We start from the raw sequence: 16,923 nt of genomic DNA on the forward strand, positions 1-16,923 counted from the left end.
GTAAGGATATGCTAAACAAACAAACATGGAGCATGCCGAAGGAAACAAAGTTAACAAAGAGTGAAAGAGCACCCAAGAACCAAAGTTGAAATAATTTAAGCAACGAAATAAACAACTTAGTACTGGATTATAACCCAAACAATAAAATAAATATCCATATTGATGTAAGTAAATTATGTAAATAAATGGGAGAAAGGACAAATTGTCTTTGCAAAAGAATTTCAATTAATAAAAGTAGAAAGAATGAAGGAAATCATCACAATAATTATAGTAGGAAAGATCCACTGAGAAGTATGAAAATGAGTAGGTGAAACTTAAAAGAAAAATAGGGTACGTGCACTGCCTCAAGTATCTCCCCTAATATATTAATTACTGTAGTGCTTTTAACATATGCCCACAAATTCTTTGATATTCCTCCCTCCAGGAGGTGGAGCTTAAATCCCCTCCCCTTCAACGTGGGCTGAACTTAGCAACTCATTTCCAACAAAGAGAGTACAGAAAAGGAAAGTATTTGACTTTACAATGGAGGAATCTGGCAGACACAGTCTACACCAAATGATCAAGGTTAACATCACCAATTGATGTTAAGTCATGTTGATATCATGATATATTGATATCATACCTTGATATGATGCAATGAGAAGGATATGTCACCTCTCTGGTATGCTTTCTCAAATCTGTAATTGTGAGAAACCATCAGACAAATTTAAATTGCAAAACAATCTATAAAATAGCTGACCAGTACCCTTCAAAAAGTAGCAAAGTCATGAAAGACAAGGAAAAACTAAAAAATCTGTCACAGGTTGGAGGAGACATAGGAGATATGATGACTAAATGCAATATGGTGTCCTAGACTGGATCCTGAAACAGAAAAGGGACATTGGTAGAAAAGCTGGTGAAATCCAAAGAAAGTCTACAGTTTAGTAACAGTACTGTACTGTCAATTTCTTAGTTTTGATAAATGTTCCATGATGATATAAGATGTTAATTTTAGAAGAAGCTGGGTGAAGGATATAAAAGAACTCTCTGTCCTATCTTTAAAGTTCATCTGTAAATCTACAATTACTTCAAAATTTAAAAAACAACAATAATGTAGAACAGGGTTTCTCAACCTCAGTACAATATATTGATATTTTGAGCCAGATAATTCTCTGTTGTAAGGGGCCATCTTATGCACAGTACGATGTTTTGCAGCATCCCTGGCTGCTCTACCCACTAGATGCCAGGAACCCACCTTCCCAGTTGTTATAACCAAAAATGTCTCCAGAGATTGCCAAGTGTCCTCTAGGGGGCAAAATTACTCCAGACTGACACCACTGACATAGTTATATACATTAACACATAAAGGTATCCATAACATAACATGTTAAGAGAAAAAAAAAAGCAGGATACAGAACAGCATGAAATGTATGAGTCAACTGATGTTCAAACATATCACATGGATGAACCTTGAGGACATTATGCTAACTGAAGCAAGCCAGTAACAAAAGAGACAAATACTGTATGATTCCACTTATATAAGGTACTTAAGAGTAGTCAAAACCATAGACATAAAAAGCAGGAAGTGGCTGGCAAGGCTGGAAGGAAGGAGGAATGGGGAGTTATTGTTTAATGAGTACAGAGTTTCAGTTTCACAAGATGAAAAGAGCTACGGAAATGGATGGTGGTGATGGTTACACAACATTATGAATGTGTTTAATACAACAGAACTGTATAGTTAAAAATGGTTAAGATGGTAAATTTTATGTTATGTGTATTTTATAATTTTTAAAAATTGGAAAAAAACACATATATACATGTGCATGAATACACAGACAAACGTCTAGAAGAATGTGCACCAAAATGCTGAAATGATTACCTCTGGATGCTAAGATTATGGTGATTATTTCCCTTGTACTATTCTGTATTATTTGGGTTTTTTAATGAGCATGCTTCCTTTTTCCCAAACACAAAAAGGCTTTGTTCTCCATTATTTTTTTTCACAGTGCTTCCAATTCAGTAACCAGAATCCTATTGGTTCTGTCTCCAAAATGTCAAAATTACCCTCTTTTCCCAGCCACATCCCAACTCCAGCCCCTCTCACCAGGCTAATGTAACAATCTTAAACTGTTTGTCCCTCTCTAACCCACTCTCCACCCAGCCATCTGTTACCTTATGAAATAGATTTACTATCACTTCCCTGTTTAAAACCCCAAACCGCGTGGCATGCATCTCAAGGGCCTCTACAATTTGTTCTCAGGGTCTATATTTTTAATTTTGCTACTGTACCTCAAGTAGCCTCTATGCCAGATAATTGCTGGTCATTCCTTGAAAACACCATACACTTTTACTCTTCCTTTACTTTGCTCATGCTGTTCTTCTGTCAGGAATATTCTTCCTTCTCTGCCTGATAAAATATACACAGTAGTACAGAGGAAAAGAATGGGATGGAGGATGAATGGATAAATAAATAGGAGGAAGAGGTAGAGGAAAAAACATAGAGTAGCATGGAGATGAGGGTTCAAGAAAGTAATTTTTGGTAGAGGTGAGACAGTAATAGTGCCTACTTCATAAGATTGTGGTGAGGACACTAAACAAGATAATATATATCAAACTTTTAGAATACTGCCTGGCATATATTATATTACTGTTATTACTTTCAGTATTATTATTATTCATGATACAGTAGTAAGAGCTTGAACTCTGGCTGCCATAATGAGGAAGGGGCAATGGTGAGGCTCCAGCTCAGAAGTATGGCCCCAAAGGTAAACAAAGAGGCAAATGGGACCCTGGTCTGATTCAAATTTATCTAAAGAGTTCAACAAACTACACAAGAAACCACAACCAATTCAGTTAAGCCATACTGGAGTATATACAGAACACAAAGGTTAATTCCTATATACTCCCAGATAACTTCCATCCCTCAAATATACATTCCTTCTTGAAGTAGAGCTGTTTCAACACCCTGCCCCAGGCACTGAAGCATCAGGACAGTAGCTCACCCTCACAAATCTGAATCTGCAAGTCCCATTTGTGCTCTCCTATGGTTCCCCATTTAGCCAGTAGTCACTTCTCTTTCTCTATATAACATGAGAGGTTTGACTCTAAAGTTCTTCCCACAGCTGCAAAAAACCGAACATATATGTACAATTCACCCAAGTTTAATACTGCAGCCAAAGAAAAACCAAATTCACTCACAATGGAGGTGAAACAAGGGACCTAGAAATAAATATGTATGTGTTTTAGATGAGCCTTCTGTCAAGCTCAGTCTTTTTAAAAGATTCCCTTGGTCAGCTGTGGCAAGCAGCTTCTTACAGCCCTTATCTCTCGTAGTTAACAGGTTTTCTTAACTTTCATTTTCATGTCCTAGTAAGCCACTGTGATCCACTAACCCCTCTCTCCTTTCACACCCCTCCCCCATGCATCCCAGCTCTCCCTTGAGTACTATCAAACAAACAGTTCTTTGGTTTAAAAAAAAAAAAAAGAACACTGCTCCTAAATTATGTTCCAAAGCAGACAAAAAGAAGGCAGAACTCCATATTTATTATATAACACATAGCCTGCTTACTAGTCAGACTGCCAAAAATCACTTGCTTCTCCTCCTGTAGGTTTTAGGCAAACACAAGGGAACTGTGCTCCTATGTGTGACTACTGCTTCTCCGTGGGACTTGAAGAACTAAGGCATTAGAGATACTTCCTCTCTATAAACCCAAATAGAGCACTCTGTTTATTTTTCTCTTGGCATATAGTTGGTAGTCTGTATTTCCAGGCAGTCATTCTACATCTTTTGGCAAGTGCCTTCAAATTTCTCAGTACAATGTTTCATCCAGTCACTGAAGGCGATGCATTGTACCTTGAATTCACATGCCAAGAAAGACTCAGACTGAAAAGAAGACCTTCAGTATCATCTTCCTGAAATATATCAGGCACTATACGAGTTAGAAGACCCAGATCCAATTCCCAGGTGTGCAAGTGTCTTGCAGTGTGATCTCTAGTCTGCTCTTTAATCTTTCTGTACCTGCTTTTCCGTCCTGGAAAACTGGGATTGTATTACTTGTCCCTCCTTGAACTGAGACTCTTACCGCTGGCTGATAATATTTCTGCCTCTATAATTTGTGAAACTGGGGTTTGGAAAAGTCAGAAAATAAAGCATAAATGTTATTTCTCACTTTTGTCAGCCTGCCCTGCAAATCCAAAGCTGAGCCCAACAAAAGTCCCTAAGCAAGTAATCCCTCAGAGAGTAGTTCTGACTTCCCACTCAACAAATCACACACATAAGAGGCCAAGCAGGACCTTCAGGTGCTACATGACTACAGAAGCAAGTCACTGTCTATCAGGATCCATGACAATATTATTACCCTAGACACAATAACCTTAACATTCTATTGTGGCTTTATTTCTAAAGAAGCTACTTCAATACATTCCAAAAGGAATTATTAAAATTCAAATATCGGTTTTATATGAAAACAAATATATGTATATTCACGTATGACTGAAGCACTGTGCTATACACCAGAAATTGACACAACATTGTAAACTGACTATACTTCAATAAAAAAAAAGTAAAAAAATGTCAGTTTTAAAAAAGGTCAATCTGGAAACCTGAAAAACTATCACACCTTCCATTTGGTCACTCTTAGTCTATGTGACTATTCCAACAAGGAAGTTTACTGCTCTGTCCAGGCTCTCCACAAGGCCTAGTTTCTCGTTTGTTCCAGTAAACACACTCTGTCGTTGATATCATCAAATGATTTACATTAAATTCTATCTCTTGGCTGCAGCAAGTTTTAGCCCCCTAAGCAATGCATCATGCGGCCACCACTCAGCTCAATACTCACCTTGAAAGATATCACTATGAATTCACACTAAGATTCACAATATGAAGCCTAAAATACATTTTATATCCTGTTGAAAATGCAGCACACTCCTATGAAAGATGAGTGTCCTACAAGGTAAGAAATATCCTCTAATGATTGAATCCCACAGCTCCTACCTCATCTAAAGAGATAATAACTTTGCAAATAGATAAGGCTCTGGGCATAGAAAATAGAAAGAAACCTATGTCCAGCTCCAGGTCTGCTACTTACTGTAAGACCTGTTTCCTCAACTGTGAAGTGATCATACAAGGTAATTGTGAGCATAAAAAATATATATGAGCATTTTTATTTATCAATAGTACTTTACAAATTTATTATTCTGCCTGTGGATTTAATTAAAACTGAAAATGTTCTTTCAAGAAGCTGATTAATTCCAACATTATGAAAGTCATTTGTTCACATGCTTAACAAAAATTTTCTTGGTCAACCTGAAGTCACTGAAAGGCATCATTTCCTTCCACTGGCTAAAAAACAAGCAGGGTAGCACTACCCTACCAGGGGCATGATGAGCAAAAGTAGAAATGAAGAATTGTGTATGCCCACATTGAATGGGGCAGAAATATTTTATTTCATTATTTGAACTGAAAAGTAAAAATCAAAGGTCAAAGTTTTCCAATGGGGACCAAGAGGAAATGTTATGAATATCCAAGGTATAATCAAAATTAAACACAATCCATATAGCCAGTTCAGAAAGCTCAATAATCTTCAAAGTGTTTTTCATGTATTAATTAATCCTCATGACATTCCAAGGATGAAAGAAATTTAATTCTCATATTTTAGTTATTTATAAGCACAGGAAGAATCTAAATAGATCAAGATGTGCCATTTTAATAAGGCAGCTCAACAAATATTTCATCAAATATTAAGGATCTACCATATCATCAGCAGTGTACAAGGCACAAAGTGTCCTACTGATGTGACCCATTTTCAACCAGCAAGTCCTCTAGCAAGCTCAAGTTTATGGTACACAGCTATGGGTAAACATTTCTGAATAATGGATAATAGTAACTGCAGAGCTATACCCAATCCTCACTGCCAGAACCCACTAACTTACTTAAAAATAGATGTAAATTTAGGATGTTTCATTGAGAACACTTTACTGACAAGGACTATGTGTACTATATGAGGAAGAGGGGGAAACAGGGAGCAATGGTGTTTTGTTTTAAATAGGACAGTGACAGAAGGCCTCAATAAGGCGACATCTGAGTAAAGACCTGAACAAAGAGAGGAAACAAGCCATGTGGTTATGTAGGGGTTATGTAGGTTCCACCAGACAGAGGGAACCTCTGAGTTTAAGAGTCCTAAAGTGGGATCACACCTGTTGCATTCTCCACACATCCACCAGACTTTCCCCATGGACGTCCTGTTGCCAGCTGCACTGTGCCTCACCAGATATTCCTGACTTCCAGGCTCACCATACTCTCCCAGGCACACAAATCTGAATCACACTGTGTGCACTGCTCTCTTCTTTCCCCAACCAGTGACCAACTTATACTGTAACATGACCCTACCTTCAAAATGTTACATCTTTCTCCTCCCTTCATTCCCAATAACACATTAACCTAGAAGTATAGAAATTATAGAACATTAAGATTGGAACGAACCTTAGAAACTCCATCTTGCTGAAGTCCGTATTAATCAAGTCTTAAGAATCAGGCCAAAGATCTTTTACTACATTCTTGGATTTTTTTTATTTTGCATGCTCCTCCCATCCTCCTCCAAACCCAATTCATCAGGCAAACTGCTCACAAATGAATGCTTCTTACACACTGCCTTCATCATGTTACTCATCCCCCATTCCACAATATCTACAATGCCTGCTGAACAGTCTCCTTTCACTGTCCTATATACACACTATGCCCATTTCACCTTCTAAATCTTCATTCAAGTTCCTTCCTTTGATACAATGCCTTTTCTTCTTTCTTATCCAAAATTCACCTATTCTTCAAGTCCCCTTTCAGACAGCTTCCATGACTGTATCAGCCTTCACTGATTTCTCCCATCTCAAAAATCCTATGATTTATCATAAAATCTAACATTTGTAGTCTCTCTCCTCCCCATCCACCCCTATCTTGCAAAGCATCATTAATATCTCAGTTCAAATACTCACTAACTTGCTTTCTTTCATGTTTAGCTGGATCACACAGGGACTGCAACTTTGTCTCTCAAAAAGGGCCTTGCAGAAAATAGCACCTACCACATTTTTAACACTTACAATGTGCCTGATACTGTATCAAGTGCTTTACATATTTAATCTTGTTTAATCATCACAATAATATTGTGTTGTTGCTATTATTCTTCCTGCCTTACAGAAGACACAAAGACACAGGGTTTGGACCTAAGTTGCGTATTGTATAAAAGACATGGCTGGGATTTGAGCTAAAAAGTCTGTCTCTCAAAGCCTCCACAAAGTAGAGGTTTCGAACAAATAACTGTTGAATTATCCTTATTATCTGATATGTGTTGATGGCAGTGTCACCCCAAATGAACTACTGAGGGGAGAAACCATGCCTGGAGGCTTATGGGGTACAGTGAGGAGAAGGACTGCCCCTCCTTGTTGAGTACCCATCAGGTGCTAGGTTCAGCACCAGGCATTTCATACCAAACATCTCACTTACTCTGTGAAAACTCTTAACTAAATTCTCTTCAACAAACAGTGTTTGTAATTCCTCCATCAGAGATTCACCCAAAACGTCACCCACCCTCAATCCAAGTACAAATGCTTCCAGGTGTGATGTGTACTACACTCCTTCTGGGCCTCCCTCGGGCTCAAGAAAGAGAATGAAGCCTTCTGACTCCCATTAGTAGATTAAGAAAGCTCAGCTTCAACAAGCATTTACTTGTCCTTTTTCAGGACAGACCACTCTGCTCTTCATCCTAATGGTCATGATCTCACTTATTAAGCACCTCAGCCCTGTGAGGTAGGTGGCATTTTCTCCACTTTCACAGATAAATAACGTCCCCTCAAAAAACGACATTGTTTAGGTCACGTGGCACATGGCAGGTTAAAAGGAGAATCCAGGTCTCCTGACTATCCACCCTGCTCCAGTCCCTCAGCAGCCACTCGTAGATGGTAACTGACACATCCTGGTGTCGCTGGGAACTCTAAATAGTAAAAACTCTGGAAAATTTTCACTCAAAAGTTATTTATTGGACGCCTATATGCCAACCTTGCAGGTTCAAATATCATCTCCTCCACTCATTCGCTTTGTGACACGGAGACAGTCGTTTTACCTCCCTAGGTGAATGCACTCATCCGAAAAAGGAGATAATAGTATTTACACCAAACAGTCATGACGGGAGAAGTACATGAGATGATGAAAGTGAAACACCTGGCACGCTGTCTGGCATATGGTGGGAGCCTCGTAATTCTGGGTGCCCTTCACCTACCCCCTCCGCCCCACAAGCCTCGGGGTTCACCCACTACGACCTCGCGACAGGGAATCCACTCGGACAGAGGCCCGCACGCGGTCTCGGGTTTCACAGGCCGGGTACAGCCGCACTGTCATACCTGCATGGAGTCAGCGCTGACGATCTCGCCACCGAGCCGCTGGCCTAGCTGTAACGCCAGGGTGGATTTGCCGGTGCCCGTGGCCCCGAGAATCACTACAAGAGGCAGTGTCCGTTGCAGGCCCCCGAGCCCAGTGCCCACAGACACTGCTCGTGCAGCCGCCGCCGCCATCTTAAAGACGTCTGCGCTTGCGCCAGAGCAGCTGTCCCCATGGCAACCGTCAGTGCGCTTGCGCGGACCTCGCGCTCTCTAGGGAGGGTGCAGAGAAAGGAAGGAGACGGGGACCAAGATACCCAAGCTCTACTCCTCTCTTAAGTGAAGGATGGCAGTCGTATCTAAAATAGATCTATCCCTATTATTCCTTCTTTCACGGCATAGTTCATTTTCTTCATAACGCTAATTACAGTATGAAGTGACATACTGACCTCTTGTCTATTGTCTGATCTTCACTCCAGACTTAGTTCCATAAAGGCAAGAAACAGATTCTGCCTACGTCATTGCTGTATCTCCAGTGCCTAGCACAGTACCTGATACTCGGATAAACACCCCATAATTGTTAATGGAGAGGAGAATGGTTTGCCTATCTAGTCCTAGAGCCAGTGAGTTAAAAGGTGTGGCGTGCTCCAGTATCAGATCTGCCTGGTTCTCTGGCGAGGGTGGCTGCTGTAATGTTTTCATCCCACAGCTCAAACTCAGACACGATCAGAAGGCAGAACAAAATTTTCTGTCTCTGGCAAAAGGATGCAAGAGATGGGGTGAGAACAGAGGAAAAAAACAAGCAAATAAACAACCCGTAACATAAAACAGGAAAAATAAGGCTGAAAAGATAAAGTAGTAGCAACCCTCAGATTAAAGTGGGAGAGGGGAAAATTAGGACCACAGAGAACCAAATTTCAGGAGACTCCACAAACTCTTCTTAAAGGGCTTTGGAATCAAATGAACCTGGGTTCAGATCCCAGCTCTGCCATTTATCAGCTGCTTGACTTTACACAATTAGCTTCACCTCTTAGCCTCAGTTTTTTTATCCTTAAATACCTCTCAGGATTGCCATCAGGAGAGAATGAAGTAATGTCTGAAAAGTGCCTGCTACAATGCCCCCTCACACAATAACCACCATTTGTTGAACACTTTGTATTATTGTAATAGTAACACCCCATCTGCCTCACTAAAGAGGTAAGAACAGCAGCCTAAGGGCAGAGAAATTTTCAGTACTGTGTGAAAGTGCCCAAACACCTATTCTACTAACCCCTTGTTAGCCAATTTAAGAGTTCTAATTGCTTTAACTTTCACCCGGAGTTTACTCTTTGGCTCTGCATAGCTCTCAGGTCATATCATCCTTGGGCCAGAGGAACCACCCCTGGACATTTAGAGCATATGATAGGTCTGCCTAGAAAAACTTCCAATAAATATACTTCTCAATTACTTGGATCACTGTTGGCATAATGGCCGCTCCTGCATATCCAACCTAAACCTTGTAGTCACATGTATCACAGGGTCCCCTATACCTCCTTTTCTCACTCCAGCCTGCTTTGATCAAAAGCCTTGTTCTCTTCAATTTGTGGTACCCGCCTGGGGCTGGTTTTAAAATCGAGATGTGTGGCCACATATTGGCAGACCCTCTCACATGATGGTTGTTAACTGTAGAGCCTTTGCCTGGAGATTTTCCGAGGGTACAGTTGCCATGACAACCATCAGAAAGAAGGCAGGCCGGAGAAACGATGCAAATAAAGCAAAAGGGAGGCTAATTTCATGATGACAATCTTACCATGACAGAGTAGGCTCACTCACAGATGGGAACGCACTGTCCAAATCATGACCAGGTGACTGTTACTTGAGAGAGAGAAAAAAGAGGGGGGTGGAATTTACCACTGAGAGACCAGAAGAGGGAGAGACTGGTTACCAAGGCAACTGGGGAGCAAGGAATGAAAAAATGGGGCTTCACCACAGCAGCAGAAAATTGCTTCTAGCCAAGCAACACGGGACTGTTGCTATAGAAACAAAGAGAACAGGGATCCTGTAGACCATGGGGAGAATTATCACTGAAATACTGAGCACGTAAGACTCCTAAATCAGAATGGAGCCTGTGCTCCAGAACAAATGAGGAGAAGTGAGAAAAAACATCATACCATTTCCATTCATTGCAATTCAGCCAGCCCCAGCAAAGAATGGGAACTTTTTTTTTTTAATACCTTTAGTCCATTTTATTTGTACCTCTGTCTCCCTAGTGATCTTCTGAACTCTCAGTTATACTAAGAATAGTTCCTGAAAGATAATCTGTAACTTGAAATCCTAATTGGAGAGATTAAGTTCAAGGGAAAATTGGGAAATTGAAGTGTATGATCAAGAGTTAATAAGTGTTTCTAAAAAACAACATAAAAACCTCTAATGGGAAGCTTTGCAGGGTAATAAGAAGACAAAAGACGGCAAAAGGGAGTCAGGAAAGCTATCCACAGTCATGCCCAGATATTAACCCTGACCCCTCACTGCCTTGTAATGAGGCCAGATAGGAAGTAGCTCAACCTATTCTGAATGATTGCTCAAGAGGAAAGGGAGTCTCTCTCTTAAGGTGTATGTGTATATTCTAAAGACGGAAGATGCAGAAGCCCGTCTTCAATATACTCCACTGATTACAGATTATTTAAGGTAAAGAAAATTTAGTTAAAAGGCAAAAATGCTGGGATAGGTTCAGTCTGGAAGAGACTATCTAAAATGTAGAAATGAGGGAGACTCAGATTACTTGGAGGGTAATAATTCTTGCCTGCCATTCGGAAAGTCCAGTCAGCCACCTAATTGTTACCCCTGGTGTGTGTGTATGTGTGTGCTGTACCCTAGGGGCAAGTACGTAGCCAGCCTGGGCAACCCCTAGGTTACCTCGCCTTCTTAAGGAAATTGAGCGCAGTATGTGAGATGGAATGGATATAGGAATATGGCAGAAAAGGAGAAAGGAACACCAGAAAGGTAGAAGGGAAACCTGGGTGATGATCCATTAGTGTTTATTGTATTATTTCCTGTCTTCACTATACTTTAAATAATTTATTTTAAAAAAATTTTTAGAAAAAGAAATGCAGGGAGAAGGTAAATGTGAAGCCATTAGAGTGGAAGGATCATTTAAAGTGGAACATCCAGAAAGTTGGAACTTTTTGGAATTCTAGGGGTTGCTGTGACATTCAGGACAGGAGGCAAAATGGGCCATGGGAGGCTTGAAGCATCTGTTCCCAAGGTAAGAGAAGAAAGTTGGGTCAAAGACAAACGCTAGCTTTTTCTTTTTTTTTTATTTTCTATTTTTAATGGAGGTACTTGGGTTCAGCCCAGGACCTCCTGCATGCTAAGCATGCCCTTGACTACTGAACTATACCCACCCTCCCCCCCAAACACTAGCTTTTTGGGACAACCCAAGTTACCTTTGCATCCTGACCCCCATACTGATTAGGCACCCCCAATTTAAAAACTGTTTCCTATAGGATTATTTCCTGACTTGGTTTCCTAGTGCTGCCATAACAAATTATCACAAACTGGCTGGCTTAAAACAACAGAAATGTATTCTCTCATAGTTTGGAGTCCAGAAGCCCCAAATCAAGGTATTGGTAGGGCCACACTCCCATGCTTCTGTCTATGGAAGAGTCCTTCCTTGCCTCTCCTAGCTCCTGGTGGTTGCTAGTAATCCTTGGCATTCCTCGGTTTGTGGCAGCATGACTCTAATCCTGTCTGTCTCACGTGGTGGTCCCCTCTGTGTGTGTCTCTCTGTCTGAATTTCTCTCTCTTTAGAACACCAGTCATTGGATTAGGGCCCACTCTAATCCAATATGACCTCATCTCAGTTTGATTATATCTGCAAAAACTCTATTTCCAAATAAGGTCACGTTCACAGATTCTGGATAGCCATGAATTTAGAAGGGGACAATATACTACCCAGTACAGTGCTCGTGAGTAATCACAACACCTTCCTTTGGTTTGGCAAATTGCTGTTTCCATTTGTGATTGGCCAGTTCAAATTTGGGAGCATCAGAATTGCTCAAAACAAGTGAGAGAAAGAAAAGAGTAGAGCTCACCATGTTGTAGGTTATTTTTTTTAACACCCAAAGTTGAGTTATAGAGTTTGCTTCAGAGTACAGCAGAATGTTCTCCAAGGGAGTGCACTTGCCCCCTTCTCAGATCTCCAAGAGAGCCTACACTTACTCGAGGACCCCTGGGGGTTGCAAAATCAGTGTGGGGAGGTTCAAAAGGGGAAACGATGCAAAGCCATCAGAAGTCCTTTTGGGTTCTAATCTCATGGATCCTTCAAGCCCTCACCTCTGCTTCTCTGGCCCCTTCTCTTTCTCGTGGCTTGGCATGGTGGGCCTTCATCATCTTTGTATCCTGATGAGTCTCAAATCTGTATCTTCATTTCAAACCCCTTTCAAAAGCTTTAATGTCACATTTCCAACTTCCTGTTGGGTGCTTTATTTTGAATGACCCCATCACCTCAATCTCATTGTGTCCCAAACCACAATCAGTTTCTTTTCCTGACTTCCCTATTTCAAAGAATCACAGAGGATGTTTGTTGTTGAAAGGATCCTCTTAGAAATCTAGTGCAACCCTTCTTGTTTTGTAAAAATGAGACCACCGGCCTGCAAATCAGACCAGATTCCTCCCCTTTTCCCAGATTCCCCACAACTTCCCCAGTCCTCTTTTCCCCAAAGCTATTCCCTTAACTTAGAACACCTCCCTCCTCTTCACTTAGCCAAATACTCCTCGGACTTCTCGTTCCAGTTAAAGTCACACTAGCTCCAACAAGAACTTTCTTGATGACTCTGAGGTGCTCTCTTCCCTTTCTGAGGCTTGCAGCCCTTGCCTGAGACACATATTGCATTATTTTGTGATCATGTTTGCATGCTCATAAATTTCCATAAGGAACCATCACTTCATACAACATTACTCTTACTATGTGGGAGGCACTATTCTAAGCACTTTACATTATTTCATCTTTGCAACAGTTCTTTGAAGTTGGTATTAATATTACATCCATCTTAGAGAAGAATGAAATTTCTAGGATTCAGGGATCGTGAATGATTTGCCCAAACAGCACACAGGTAATAACCCCAAGTCCCTATTCTTAACCATTGTACTATACCATCTCTACCGTCTTCTGTGAATATTTTTGTATTTCCACTGGACCTGGCTCCAAACCCTTATTCCAGTGTTTTTCTAAGTATGACCTTAAGATTCCACCTCCCTGCTTACTTGTTGGTGATGTAGATTCCTGATCTACTGCATCAGGGTCTTGGAGGGTGGGTAGATTCTTAGGGCCCACTCAGGTTTGAGAATCACTGCCTGAACAAAATAGGCATAAGAGGGTTTGACAACTAAATAGAGTCATTTTCTCCAGCTCAGTCTCAAGACACTGCTGTGCCCAGTAAGGACAAATGGCAGGCTCATGTGTGCAACACTATCACAGACTCACAGCTCCTGCCTGCTGTGGGTCATGGGATGCTGTGGACCAGTTAGAGCCTCAGGTCTTTACCCTTCTTTCCACCCTTGCCCATCTCAGTCTCCCAAAGCCCTGGGTACTCCTTCCCTGATGATTCATTGCCTCTTGAGGCATTAATATGTCCATTCCAGGTTACTTTAAGTATTCCTTCTGGGAAGATTTCTTATTTTACAATCCCTTCTCTCACCTTTCAAATACGACTAATATGTATTCTAGGTGGGGCTTGTTAAATGATTCAAATAACACTGATTAGTTATTTGAATAACTAATAACTAATTAGTTACTGAGCACTTAAGATTGCTGACCTCAACCCAAAGAAGCAGGTACTATGATTTATACTTGTTTTACCGATGTGAAAATGGGCTGGGAAAAGTTAATAACGTGTCCAAGATCACACAGCTGGAAAAGGCAGAGACAGATTTGGAACTGAGATCTGTTGGATTCAGGAGGCTACCTAACCATATGTCTTCCCACAAGTTTAGAGGAGATCCAACACTTACTTCCTGGGGACCTTCTTGACCCCTCACCTGATTAGAGCCTTAAGAACATATTTAAATTTCCTCGCCAAAAGAATGGTAATGTAAATACAGTTGATCCCTTTGGCTGCCTTTCTAAATAAAGACATTAAGAAGAGCTGTCCACTGAGCTTAAAGTAGAAATGCCTACACCCCAACGGAACTTCAGCTGACACATTTAGCCACCTCCCCAGTCACGCAGTCATCAATCATCTCCCAGATGGTTCTCTTATCCTTAGAGTCCTCTCGCACACTCCCTCCTGTCACCTTCCAGATCAACGAAGCCATCCCGTACCCCCTTCTCCTTCTAAAGTACACGTATTCTGAAATATCCTGACCCCAGGGGCACTTAAGACAAAATAGCACATCTAAGATAGTTCAACCTGTCTCAGTGCCCCAAAATAGCTGCCGGTAGGAGCAGGAGTTAAGCACTTGGTCTGGCCTTTGATTATTTAACAGAGAGGGTGGCCTTTTCTTTTCCACTCCAAGCAAGTGTGGCTTCTCAGCTGTCCCTTATTGTCCAGGCCCACATCCCTGAGCTGGGCACGTAGTCTCTTAGGTGTACTATTCAGAGAGGTAAACCTAATTTCTGGAAATTGTTCTCTGAAATCCAGGAATAAACTCCTGGCTATTTTCAGACAAAGATAGAGGTAGGAGTCTGCAGAAGTGAGCTAAGAAGGAGCTTAAAATACTTCACATTCCAGAAACACCCTCCCTTCCCCCCAGGAGATGGCTTTATTCCCACTCCTTTCTCAGCAGAGTCGGACTCAAAGGAGCTGAAGCTTAGAGTCAGGCAGTTGGTACTAGCTGTCTGGGCTCAGACAAACGACTTAAATGTCTCTGAGCTTCAGATTGCTCACCTGTGAAATGGGGCTGACACCACCCTGTTCTCTAGGTTATTGTGAGAATTCAGCTACATAAAACTGCATAGGCATTAGTCCCTGTACCTAGGAGTCCCATGATTTTATCGAGAACTCACGAATTCTTTCGAGGTCTACTAAAGGGAGAGAAGCCCTACAAATTAGTTTCTGGATCAGAGGCCTCAAAAAAGAAGGATGAACACAGTGGGAACAATGACTATAACTAAAAGAAGGAAGTGGAGTTTTAAGAAAAGAATCCCAGTAATTCAAGTCTGTTTTTATCAAACAGCTACTTATGACCTGGGCTTGGTGACCTAGGGGCAGTGGGGGTTTACGTGACAGGAGAATGGGTTTGGAATTCTGACTTTGTTCTGTGACCTTGAGCAAGAAACCTCTCTGGGCTCTAGTATCAAGCGGCAAATATTGCTTACTTACCAGGTTGTGCCGAGGGGCACTTTGCAGATGTGAGGAATTTATAGTAGCTTTCGGGCTCACCTCTGGCTTCATGAGTGTAGGTGGGCAATACCCACCCAGATCTCAGCTGGAAGGCAGGATTAGCTGAGGCAAAGTGGCCTGCTCCCACCGTGATGCTCATAGCCTTTCTGAACAGCAACTGTTTTCCTTTCACAGTCCCAGAAGGGGCCTCTCTGGGGCAGGACTAACCTCCCCAGCTCACAAATGCAGAGTGGCTGGTCATGGAACATTTGCTCCACTTCATCCCAGTAAGTGGCAGGCACAGTGGCCCCAAGGAGAGACAGTGTCAGCAAGCAGTTAAATGATGAAATTCCATGTTTACTTCCTCCACCCACCCCATGCTAACAAAACAAGCTGATCATTATTATGCAGTGGTTAAGACTTCTGGCTCTGGAGATAGGCAGGGCTGGTTTCAAATCCCAACTCATTTACTTACTAGCTGTATAATGTTGGGCAATAATGTTTCACTCTCTGAACCTCAGTTCCCTCTTCTGTAGCCCTGGCACGTGGTTGGTGTGGCATAATGTGTAGGAAGGAGCAGGGTGCTTAAATGTAGGTGGTGCTCCATCAGGAATGGCTATTATTAAATTCTCCCCTCTTGCATTTACGGCAAGTTTATGAGAACTATGGGAGGGAAAGGGAGCAATCATTTTCCTTTATTAGTCAAGGGAAAAAGAAAAAAAAAATCACGTTACACCACAAATTCTCATAAAATTTTAAAAAAACGTATCCTGCAAATACCACTAAGGTAAAAAGAGTACCACCCTAGAGGATTTAGGGCTTTATAGCTTTATAGTTTAGAAAGTGGGTTTGTTTGTTTGTTTTTAATGGAGGTACTGGGGATTGAACCTAGGACTTTGTGCATGCTAAGCATATGCTCTACCACTGAGCCATTTCCCTCCCCCTCTTTTTTAAATTTTTGTTTTATTTTATTTTTTTAGAAAGCGAGTTTAAAGTCTATTACTTCATTTAATGCTTGCCAATTCCCCATGAAGTAGCATTTAGCCCCATTGTACAGATAAGGAAACTAGGGCTTTTAGCTTTTGGGTAAAGCTAAAAGGCACAGGACAAGTAAATGGTAGAACCAGGATTTCAAGTCTTCTAGAGTGCAAATTCAGCATTCTTCAATTCACAGGAGAATTTCGTGTTCACCAACTACTGAACCTACATTGTTTAGACGTGTCTAAAGTGGCATTTCAGGAACCCAAAGTAGAGTGACCAGGTTAGCAACGTGGTTACA

General features: G+C 41.3%; 1 protein-coding gene across 3 annotated transcripts in view; it reads right to left on the reverse strand.

Annotated features, from left to right (window-relative positions):
- TRIT1 (tRNA isopentenyltransferase 1) overlaps positions 1 to 8,551 on the reverse strand; it is a 37,176-nt gene extending 28,625 nt beyond the window's left edge. For all 3 annotated transcript variants that reach the window (XM_014562053.2, XM_032493921.1, XM_006188034.3), the window contains exon 1: positions 8,368 to 8,551. In XM_014562053.2, the coding sequence (XP_014417539.1) occupies positions 8,368 to 8,538 (171 nt within the window). In that variant the 5' untranslated portion in view covers positions 8,539 to 8,551. The remainder of the gene's footprint in view (positions 1 to 8,367) is intronic.
- Between the last annotated feature and the right edge of the window lie 8,372 nt (positions 8,552 to 16,923).

Source organism: Camelus ferus, chromosome 13 (genome assembly GCF_009834535.1).
Source record: "Camelus ferus isolate YT-003-E chromosome 13, BCGSAC_Cfer_1.0, whole genome shotgun sequence".
In the NCBI taxonomy this organism is placed as follows: domain Eukaryota; kingdom Metazoa; phylum Chordata; class Mammalia; order Artiodactyla; family Camelidae; genus Camelus; species Camelus ferus.